We start from the raw sequence: 11,813 nt of genomic DNA on the forward strand, positions 1-11,813 counted from the left end.
ACTGTCATGTCAAATGTTTATTCTAGATGACACATAAAAGATATGGTGGCGGGAATGGGCTTCCATAGTTTTACGTGGCTCAGTGCAGCCGGCAGCTACTGCGACAATTTCAGAATATAACAGGCTGTAAAAACTCAATAAAACTAGTCTCAAATATAAGGAAAATGTCTATACATTTCAGCTCTTTCAAAAACATTGCTCTGCTATTACCATATATAGTGTAGTGTGTTGAGCTCAACAAGAAAATTATATTTACACTGCCCTGCTCGGAGGACGGCAACTTTTGGGCTAATGACGTACGAGACCTCCGAGAACCTCTTGAGAACCTCTCGAAAATGTCCCTTTGCTATCCTCAATGTGAAAACGGCCTATGTCTTTCTTTCTCTCCTTACCCCAGAGTGTCGTGAGGGATCATATGGGCCAAACTGCAAGGCCAGATGTAAGTGCAACAATGGCGGTCGCTGTGACACTAAAACAGGGACCTGTGAGTGCACACCTGGCTTCCTAGGAGCTGACTGCAGCACTGGTGAGTCTGCAGCATACCTGTCATGGGTGAAAATGAACAGTCTTTGACAAGTCATCTTCTGACTATGAATCAGAGTCTTCTATATAGAATAAAGATATACACAGTGTTCTGCTAGGAATCAGTCCGAAGACTGTTGGGATTAGACATGATTAAACAGATGAACGCGAGGGCTCCGTCACACCGCTTTCACTTGTTGAGTCATTCCTAATCAGTGATTACTTTAAGGAAGGGAGGAAGAAAAGAAGCTGCACTTTTAAATCATTTGAATGGTGCCTTCATGTCTTTCTTCGTACTGACAGGTTGTCCGGCGGGGCGCTATGGGCAGGACTGTGCCCATCTGTGTTCCTGTGGGGAGGGAGGGCAGTGCCACCCTGTGACTGGGAGGTGTATCTGTGCCCCAGGTAATATCGGGCAGTCCTGCCAGCAAGGTAATAATGACTTTTACCTCACAACTAACCTTGTGTCTATGGGCCATTGAGTATGTGAAGAGCAGTTTTTGGGTCCCGGTCCTTCACTGTTTGTCATGCACCAGTAAATGTTTGTAGCAGGCTATGAACTCATCAAGAACACAGAGTCTGATTGGCAACTGGGAATCCACCACAGGAGGTTGGTGGCACCTTCATTGGGGAGGACGGGCTCGTGGTAATGGCTGGAGCGGAATGAGTGGAATGGTATCAAAAACAACAAACACCAGGAAACCATGCCATTCCATTGGCTCCGTTCCAGCCATTATTATGAGCCTTCCTCCCCTCAGCATCCTACTGTGGAATCCACCCAACCAACCAACCAAATTAGCTTTCAATGTGTATTTAGTTAACAAATTCTCCATATCAATGATCAGAGGCTCTTATTCTTCTGGAGAACAGAAGCAGGGTTATTGAGTTTCTCTAATCTCGCCTTTTATCAGTAGTTCCACTGGGGTGCAAACGGGAGTTTCCATCCATTCCAGATGATGGTGTTCGTAAGCGTTCTGCTCTCCTAGTGAGCACCATACGTCTGTGGACGTTCCACTGCTTATGTTCCTGTGTTGAATGTTTACAGAGACCTATAAGTAGCTCGTTTTCCATGTTCCGTGTCGATGGCGTTGGCAAAAAAACAAATAAATAAACAGGAGAATCAAAGTGATTCGCTTATTGTTTTCCCAATCTAAATTACCCAGAGAAACATGATTATTCTTTTATATCGCTGCCAAATGAGACCACTTTGCCATCTCGCTAATTAACTGCTGCTTAAATAAACGTGTGTGTGTGTGTTTGTATGTGTGTGTGTGTCAGTGTGTAGTTTGTGTGTTTAACTGTGTGGTGGGCTCACTGCTGGCTGGGTAGCTAAAGAACAGAACTCCACGTAATGCTGGCCTTGGTAGTGCTGTGATGATGATGATGATGATGATTACTATCGAAAGCCTTGCTGTTCCTCCAGCTTGCCCTAGGGGGCGCTATGGCCTGCAGTGCAGGAACACGTGTGTGTGTCGGAACGGAGCGCTGTGTGATCCCAGGGACGGGACTTGCAGGTGTGGACTGGGCTGGACGGGACCACGCTGTGAGACAGGTAACCTCAGGATGACATCAACACCACATCAGGATAACGTTAGTATAATGTCAGGCAGGGCAAAGGGTCAGCTGAGTTTAATTGTGTTTCAGTACTACATTAGTTTACCTGTCTGTTCTTGAAGTTGCTTAGTTTTTTTACTCTGTTTGTTACAACATTGAAACAATGTTAGATGACCCAACAGCCATGACAAAACAATGAAGACTTGTGTTATTTTGAATAGTAGCTACCAGCAGTCACTGTGAGAACAGTAACTTCCCATATCCCTGGCTTACAGTGTGTCTCTATGTTTATATTAGGTAATTCCACTGTTATGTGTGCAGTATCAGTTACAGGTCACAGGATGCTGCTGAGGGGAGGACGGCTCATAATAATGTCTGGAATGGAGTGAATGGAATGGTATCAAACACATGGAAACCACATACCATTCCATTGATTCCGTTCCAGCCATTACTCTGAGCCCATCCTCCCCAATTAAGGTGCCACCAGCCGCCTGTAGTAAAAGTACAGACAGATGGAATGTTTGTTGTGAGTGTTGTGTTGTTGTTACTGTATGTCTCTACCATATGTCTGTGTTTCCAGTGTGTGTCCAGGGGAAGTACGGACCAGACTGTGCACTGGATTGTCCCTGCCAGAACAACGGGACATGTGACCGCTTCACTGGCTGTTGCAGCTGCACTGCCGGACACTACGGACACTCTTGTGAACACCGTACGTTGTTTTTTTTAAATTATGGTTAGGGCAAGGAGTTTTTCCTCACCATGTGACCTGTCCAGGAAAAACTCCTGGCCCTATATTTCTAATGAAGGATGAGGTGGGTTGTGTTCATGTGGGCACACAATGTTTAACATTTCCAACAAAAAAGGAAAATGAGCATTTCATATTGTTAGTCCCTTCTTGTTTCAATCTGTTTTCTAACATTTGGTGCCAAATGAACATGATTGTGATGATTGGTTGCACTCTTGTATGAGAAACTAACAACAAAACTTTTTCCTGTGTTGTCATCCTGTCCCCAGGGTGTCCCTCTGGATTCTTCGGACAGAACTGTGCCCATCCGTGTGAGTGCCGGGCGGGACAGACATGTGATCATGTGACGGGCCGGTGTGTGTGTCCGCCTGGCTACCGTGGCTCCCTGTGTCAGAGACGTGAGTACTGGATGACAGAGGGGAAGATCACACAATCTGATTCACACTCTGTTCTCATATAGAGACAGGAGGGTCAGCACTTCAGTTCTCTTTAATAACAGGAAAGCCATACGTGTGGGTCTTACAAACATACTGTACATATGCATTTGTGATGGAATTTTTTTGTAGTGGGTGTGTGTGCGTGCATGTCTATGAAAACGATAGAGAGAGAGTACATACAGTATGAATACGAGCATCTGTTGGCACTTCTCTGTGAGCAGGCAGATAGGCAGGCAGACGTGGTTATTTGATGAGATACAGGTGTTTCCAGGCAGCCACAGCGGAGACAGACTGCTTAATGCATTCCTGTTGCATCTCTGTGGCCTCCTCCCTCCTGCCTCCTGTCTCCTGCCTGCTCTGGGCTCCTCAGCTCAGTGTGAGGGCCTACATGCCCACTTCAGCCCCAGCAGGAGAGCACTGAGCACTGCAGAGCAGCTGCAAGACAGCCAGATAGTTTACCCTCTATAATGAAGTAATAAAGACAGACCTGTGTGTGTGTGTGTGTGTGTGTGTGTGTGTGTGTGTGTGTGTGTGTGTGTGTGTGTGTGTGTGTGTGTGTGTGTGTGTGTGTGTGTGTGTGTGTGTGTGTGTGCGTTTGTGTCTCACTATGTCTATCTGTCCCAGGGTGCGAGGCTGGCCTGTTTGGGGAGGGCTGTCAGCAGTCATGTGACTGTGTTGGGGGGGCCCCCTGTCATCCAGCCATGGGACAGTGTCTCTGCCCCCCAGGGAAGACTGGACAGAGATGTGAAAAAGGTACGACCTCCTCTACACTGCAACAGCGCTCTGGATCTTAGGTAGCCTTTAAAACTGAGAGCCTTCACCGGCTGCTACATATTGATTTGTACTGTTTTGTGCATGTTAAATGTGCAACCAGACGGAAAAAAACTCTAGACCACCTTTACTCCACACACAGAGACGCAAACAAAGCTCTCCCTCGCCCTCCATTTGGCAAATCTGACCATAATTCTATCCTCCAGATTCCTGCTTACAAGCAAAAATTAAAGCAGGAAGCTCCAGTGACTCGGTCTATAAAAAAGTGGTCAGATGAAGCAGATGCTAAGCTACAGGACTGTTTTGCTAGCACAGAATGGAATATGTTCCGGGATTCTTCCGATGGCATTGAGGAGTACACCACATCAGTCACTGGCTTCATCAATAAGTGCATCGATGATGTCATCCCCACAGTTACTGTATGTACATACCTCAACCAGAAGCCATGGATTACAGGCAACATCCGCACTGAGCTAAAGGGTAGAGCTGCCGCTTTCAAGAAGTGGGACTCTAACCCGGAAGCTTATAAGAAATCCCGCTATGCCCTTCGACGAACCATCAAACAGGCAAAGCGTCAATACAAGACTAAGATCAAATCGTACTACACCGGCTCCGACGCTGGTCGGATGTGGCAGAGCTTGCAAACTATTACAGACTACAAAGGGAAGCAGAGCTGAGAGCTGCCCAGTGACACGAGCCTACCAGACGAGCTAAATAACTTCTATAATCGCTTCGAGGCAAGTAACACTGAAACATGAATGAAAGCATCAGCTTTTCCGGGCAACTGTGTGATCACGCTCTCCGCAGCCGATGTGAGTAAGACCTTTAACTTCTTATGGCTGCATCCCGCTACCGGGATTGATATGACAGCAGCCAGTGAAAGTGCAGGGCGCCAAATTCAAACAACAGAAATCTCATAATTAAAATTCCTCAAACATACATGTGTCTTATATAATTTTAAAGGTAATCTTGTTGTTAATCCCACCAAAGTGTTTGATTTCAAATATGCTTTTCAGCGAAAGCACTACAAACGATTATGTTAGGTCACCACCAAACCACAATAAGCACAGCCATTTTTCCAGCGAAAGATAGTTTTCACAAAAAGCAGAAATAGAGATAAAATTAATCACTAACCTTTGATTATCTTCATCAGATGACACTCATAGGACTTCATGTTACACAATACATGCATGTTTTGATTGATAAAGTTCATATTTATAATAAGAAATCTGAGTTTACATTGGCGCGTTACATTCACTAGTTCCAAAAACATCAAGTGATTTTGCATAGCCACATCGTTTCAACAGAAATACTCATCATAAATGTAGATGATAATACAAGTTATACACATGGACTTATAGATATACCTCTCCTTAATGCAACCGCTGTGCCAGATTTCAAAAAAACTTTACTGAAAAAGCAAATCATGCAATAATCTGAGACGGAGCTTCAGAACAATAGCCAAATTAGCCGCCATGTTGGGGTCAACAGAAACCAGAAAATACATGACAAATGTTTCCTTACCTTTGATGAACTTCATCAGAATGCAGTCCTAGGAATCCCAGGTCCACAATAAATGCTTGATTTGTTCTATAATGTCCGTTATTTATGTCCAATTAGCTACTTTGGTTAGCGCGTTAACGGTAAACAATTCCAAAGTCACAAAATGCATCAACTATAAGTTCCGTAACAGTCAGTAGAAACATGTCAAACGATGTACTGAATCAATCTTTAGAATGTTGTTAACATACATCTTGAATAACGTTCCAACCGGAGAATTAGATTGACTTCAGATGAGCGGTGGAACGGAGGTCCTCCTCATGTGAAGGCGCATGTGAAAGCATGGTCAGCTCGTGGCAGTGATTACTCATTCCTGTCTCCTTCGGCCGCCCTTCACATTAGTCATCAGACAACGTTCTATTGACTGTTGACATCTAGTGGAAGCCGTAGGAAGTGAAAACTCATCAATATCTCGCTGTAATTTCAATGAGAACTTGGTTGAAAATCTGCCACCTCAGAAACAATTCAAACAGGAAGTGGAACTTCTCAGGTATTTGCCTGCCATATGAGTTCTGTTATACTCACAGACATAATTCAAACAGTTTTAGAAACTTCAGAGTGTTTTCTATCCAATACGAATAATAATATGCATATATTAGCAACTGGGACTGAGGAGCAGGCAGTTTACTATGGGCACCTCTGTGCACCTTTCATCCAAGCTACTCAATACTGCCCCTGCAGCCATAAGAAGTTAAACAGGTTAACATTCACAGATGTCTAGTTTGGGGGCGGATTACCAGGACGTGTACTCTGAGCATGCGCTAACCAACTGGCAAGTGTGCACTGACATTTTCAATCTCTCCCTGTCTGAGACTGTAATATCAACATGTTTCAAGCAGACCACCATAGTCCCTGTGCTCAAGAACACTAAGGTAACCTGCCTAAATGACTACCGACCCGTAGCACTCACGTCTGTAGCCATGAAGTGCTTTGAAAGTCTGGTCATCGCTCACATCAACACCATTATCCCAGAAACCCTAGACCCACTCCAATTTGCATACCGCCCGAACAGATCCACAGATGATGCTATCTCTATTGCACTCCACACTGCCCTTTCACACATGGATAAAAGGAACACCTATGTGAGAATGCTATTCATTGACAACAGCTCAGCGTTCAACACCATAGTGCCATCAAAGTTCATCACGAAGCTAAGGATCCTGGGACTAAACTTCCTGACGGGCCGCCGCCAGGTGGTAAGGATAGGTAACAACACATCCGCCACGCTGATCTTCAACACGGGGGCCCCTCAGGGGTGCGTGCTTAGTCCCCTCTTGTACTCCCTGTTTCTCATGACTGCATGGCCAGGCACGAATCCAACACCATCATTAAGTTTGCCGATGACAAAACGGTAATAGGCCTGATCACCGACAACGATGAGACAACCTATAGGGAGGAAGTCAGAGACATCAACCTCTCCCTCAATGTGAGCAAGACAAAGGGGCTGATCGTGGACTACAGGAAAAGGAGGGCCGAACAGGCCCCCAATAACATCTACAGGGCTGAAGTGGAGCGGGTCGAGAGTTTCAAGTTCCTTGGTTTCCACATCACCAACAAACTAACATGATACAAGCACACCAAGACAGTTGTGAAGAGGGCACGACAAAACCTATTCCCCCTCTGGAGACTGAAAAGATTTGACATGGGTCCTCAGATCCTCAAAATGTTCTACAGCTGCACCATCGAGAGCATCTTGACTGGTTGCATCACCACCTGGTATGGAAACTGCATGGCCTCCGACCGCAAGGCACTACAGAGGGTAGTGCGTACAGCCCAGTACATCACTGGGGACAAGCTTCCTACCATCCAGGACCTCTATGCCAGGCGGTGTCAGACGAAGGCCCTAAAAATGGTCAAAGACTCCAGCCACCCCAGTTATAAACTGTTCTCTCTGCTACCGCACAGCAAGCGGTACCGTAGCGCCAAGTCTAGGTCCAAGAGACTTCTAAACAGCTTCTACCCCCAAGCCATACGACTCCTGAACATCTAATCAAATGGCTACCCAGACTACTTGCATTGCCCCTCCCCCTCTTCTACCCTGCTGCTACTCTCTGTTATTATCTATGCATAGTCACTTTAATAACATGTACATATTACCTCAATTACCTCGACTAACCGATGCCCCCGCACATTGACTCTATACCGGTATCCCCTGTATATAGCCTCGCTATTGTTATTTTACTGCTGCTCTTTCATTATTTCTTACTTTTATTTCTTACTTTTTTTAGGTATTTTCTTAAAACTGCATTGTTGGTTAAGGGCTTATAAGTAAACATTTCACTGTAAGGTCTACACCTGTTGTATTCGGCACATGTGACAAATACAATTTGATTTGATTTGATTATATGCCTATACCTAATAGAAAAATGACTTGTCATTTACTGTATTTAAATCTGCCATTTTATTTTTTGTGCGCTGTCTCCCTCCATCTTTTTCTCGTTGTGTCGGTCTTTCTTCTGGCACTCTTTCCACTCTTTTCTGTCATTCTTTCTCTCTCTCCATCTCGCCTGTCTGTCCGTCAGACTGTGGAAGAGATCGTTTTGGTCCGGACTGCTCCCTGCAGTGCCAGTGTTCCCATCAGGCCCAGTGTGACGCTCGTAATGGCCGCTGCCTGTGTCCTGTTACCTGGCTGGGCCCCACATGCACAGAAGGTGCTGTATACACGCACAAACACACATGCATGCAAACACAAACACACATGCATGCATGCAAACACAAACACATGCGTACACACACACACACAGCCACACACACACGCAAACACAAATGCAAACACACACAGACACACACCTCACACACACATCGCCCTGATGAGTGAATGATACCTACCGCCCATCACAGCAGACACCAAGGACCAGAGCTGTAAAGCTGAACCAGGTTTTCATGAAATAGTGCGTTGGTAAGTGTGTTAGCCTCAGGCCTTCAGCTCTGTGTGTCTCCCTGTCTCCCTCAATAGCCGCTCCGGCCTCTGACAGTTATTTTAATCCACACCCAGAGGGGTGTCTGGCTTGAAGCTGTCTCGGTTTCCCCCACAAGCCCAGTTTACGGGAGACCGTCCAGATCGACCAGAAAACACCCTAGCTCACCAGCAACTCCCCGAATGCCAAAGAACATTTGCTTTTGATTTCTAGAAGGTGCCAAATGTATTTTTGTCTGCCTCTTCCCTCTTTTCAGGACTACTAGAAACTGCAGAGGTCCCAGCGTTGGGCTTCTCTCCCTCCCTGAAGAAGCCGTCTGGTCTTTCCCACTCGTAGCGTGCTGGAGGCCCCACATCCCAAACTAGACGTCCCAAATACCCCCGCAAGACTTCTCAAACACTGAACACTCAGCAAGGTTCCCTAAATATGCAATCAGGGATCCTAGGGAGTCAAGGGAAGGCTGTGTACAGTTGGACAGATGGATAGATGGAGAGAGGTATACAGCCAGAAGGGGATTCAGGTCTGGACCAGACACACAAGGCAATGTATTCTTATGACTACACCTGTATTCTGCACATTTGGTTGAGACATGTGCGGTGGCTTTTTGGGAGCCTGCAGAATGGTGCAGAATGCCGGTTTAGTTAGAGAGAGAGAGCAGGCTACACAAGGACCTGGAACATTGATGTGCTTCTGGGTGGTGGACATTGGAAATGTCACCTGAGCTCTATTGTGCTCCCTGCCTGATTGTCTCAGGACTGGACCCCTGCCCCAAGTCAACTGTTCTAGCCTGTCATTAACCACAGGTCAAACACTTCCTGTACATTCACAACGTCTCTGTCCTCACCCCAATGCAGCTTTGGGCAGCCTAGTACAGGGGTGGGCACTACGGTGCTGGAGGGGCACAGTGTGTGCAGACCATCACTATCACACATGATTCATAAAGACCATGATTAGGTGATTAGTGGAATCAGGTGTGTTAGAGCTGGGCTGGAACAAAAGCCTGCAGCCTCCTATTGCTTACCCGTGGCCTAGCCTCAGAGTCATTGGTCAGACTGACATGGGAGCAACAGCCATCACTCCCAAAGTGTCCACTGGTACTGTCTCTCTGTTGAACGGCACTCTGTCATACTATCATATCATATACAGTGAGACTATTTTGTGTTGTATTTTACTGGTTTCTTTTGACAGTGTGTGCCTGATTGCTTGTCATAAAGTGTTAATATATTTAGAAATTGCTTTTGGTTGTTTGTTTGATTTGATAAGATCACTTACTGTACTGTCAGATCAGGAAAGTCACATATCAATTCATTACTGCTGTTACTGCCTGTTACTGTAAGTGTATCAGTTCAATGGCACTATGACCTATAGAAGTCTTAGCCAAGTAATCAGTATATTTTCATGTAGAAGGGTTTTTAGAATATTGCAAAGCATTTGAACTGTACATCAGGATGCTGCTTTTCATACCACTCATAACATTTACTGTACTATGTGCCTGATGGCAGGCTTTATGTAAATGGTGCTATTTTGATACATCTTGAATTTCTATCAAATTCTCTTTTTACTAAATGTGGTACATCTGTCTGTTATTTCTGTCCATAATATCACATCACCACATTTAGGAGAGAGGCCATTTTATTTGGGAGCAGTGTAGCATGGTATTGGGTCCTCTGCCTGGGAGCTTAGAGAAAGGCATGTCAGTGGGGTGTGGGGGTGGTAGGAATGGGGGGGAGTAGAGGGGGTCTGAGATGGCCTGTCACAGAGCAGTGATGGAGGATTGGAGACCAGGGAGCACAGGCTCTCCACAGATCAGCCAGGGAGGTCAAGAGGTGAGCAATGAGCCAGACCGTTACCTGGTACGAAACCTGTCAGAAAGTGTGTGGGGGGGGTGTGGGGGCACCTGAGCGTAGCAGAGGTGGAGGGGAGGAGGGGGTGGCTGGGACGTCCGTCTGTCCCCCAGGCATTTCTCAAGTGCAGTGGAGCGTCTCCAGCATCCACAGCCGGGCAGGTGTCTGGACCAGGCGTGGACCAGGCAGCCCACATCGGCCGCCTCCGTTCCCGGGTGAGTGATGTGCAAGCTGGGCCGCGAGCGCAAGACCGAGCCCCTGGCTGATGGATGGGGGGCTACTCGGCCTGGACCCGTGTTGTGACAAGCAACAGATGTTCTCCAATAATGTTTATCAGCCGGGCCTTCATCTTCAGATGACACACACCTGTTTCCAGTCAAACAGCCCCACAGAGGCCATCCATCCTCCCAGACCTGGGTGGCCACAGAGGGCTCTATTCCCAGCCCTTATCCACCTCCCCATCTTTAATACCCAACCCTTTCCATCACACAGCTCCCTCCTCATCTCTAATCCACCTCTCATCACCCAGTCCCCCCTGAGCAACCCTCCATCCCCAGCCCTAATCCCGTATTTTATCCATCCTCCTCAACCCTAATCCCATATTTTATCCACCTCTTCCTTCCCATCGCTAAAGGGCTCCTTACACATCATTGATCTACCTCTCACCCCCGCCCCCACCTCTACAGGCCTCCATCCCCTGCCCACCTCTCATCCCCCAACGCACCGTACTACTACCCCTTCACTTCAGATCTACTGTAATCTCTCTGGGCTAGACAGAGGCTGTGCTGAGCTGTGCCAGGCCTGAACACAACACAGCACTGTGGTCATGGTGGGAGCAGGCAGAGTTTTCAGGGCCAAGTGAGGGTGATCAGAGCAGGAGGGGGTTAGGAGGAGGGTAGGCAGGAAACCGGCGATGAAATAGCCCGTTGCAAGGTAAGATCACATCTGGGTAATTTTTCGCTGTAATTAAGCATACACTCCACTCTCTCGGCAAAGAGCGATTTCTATCACTTCGTTGTCTTACGTCGTGAAGATTACTAGCCTACTTCTCTCTCTCCCTCTGTGTTCAGTAAGATCTCACGAGGGCAAGTCATTTGAACTGGAACTGACAAAGCAAGCGGCTCTGATAAAACACCAGGGGGAAATCATTTTAACGCGTTGTCCTGCGCCATTTGTTTGGTTGTTGCGTAGGAAAATAAATGTGAAATGCCAAGCCTGCTAAAAGATGGGTATCTAGGAACTCTCCCACACTCTGACTGTTAACACCAAGCAAGGGATGCAAAGGCTTCCTTTTGTTTATTCATCTGTTCTAGTCTGACAATGTGTGCAGTTTACTTGAATTATTATCACAATCAACCCACAATATCTACTCCAACAACTGAATGTTCTCACTGTTGAATCAAGAAGGCCCTGTGATGATAATAAATCCTCATAAGTGTGAAAGTCTAGGGCACAATTCCGA

At 46.5% G+C, this 11,813-nt stretch overlaps 1 protein-coding gene across 1 annotated transcript in view; it reads left to right on the forward strand.

Annotated features, from left to right (window-relative positions):
- The window catches only part of LOC120029185 (multiple epidermal growth factor-like domains protein 6), a 103,426-nt gene extending 93,358 nt beyond the window's left edge, over nucleotides 1–10,068 (forward strand). The window contains exons 31-38 of the mRNA XM_038974481.1: nucleotides 398–526; nucleotides 826–954; nucleotides 1,946–2,074; nucleotides 2,657–2,785; nucleotides 3,091–3,219; nucleotides 3,883–4,011; nucleotides 8,112–8,240; nucleotides 8,764–10,068. Coding sequence (XP_038830409.1) covers nucleotides 398–526; nucleotides 826–954; nucleotides 1,946–2,074; nucleotides 2,657–2,785; nucleotides 3,091–3,219; nucleotides 3,883–4,011; nucleotides 8,112–8,240; nucleotides 8,764–8,843 — 983 coding nt within the window. The 3' untranslated portion in view covers nucleotides 8,844–10,068. The remainder of the gene's footprint in view (nucleotides 1–397; nucleotides 527–825; nucleotides 955–1,945; nucleotides 2,075–2,656; nucleotides 2,786–3,090; nucleotides 3,220–3,882; nucleotides 4,012–8,111; nucleotides 8,241–8,763) is intronic.
- The last annotated feature ends 1,745 nt before the right edge of the window (nucleotides 10,069–11,813 follow it).

The sequence above is a fragment of the Salvelinus namaycush genome, chromosome 34 (assembly GCF_016432855.1).
Source record: "Salvelinus namaycush isolate Seneca chromosome 34, SaNama_1.0, whole genome shotgun sequence".
NCBI lineage: Eukaryota > Metazoa > Chordata > Actinopteri > Salmoniformes > Salmonidae > Salvelinus > Salvelinus namaycush.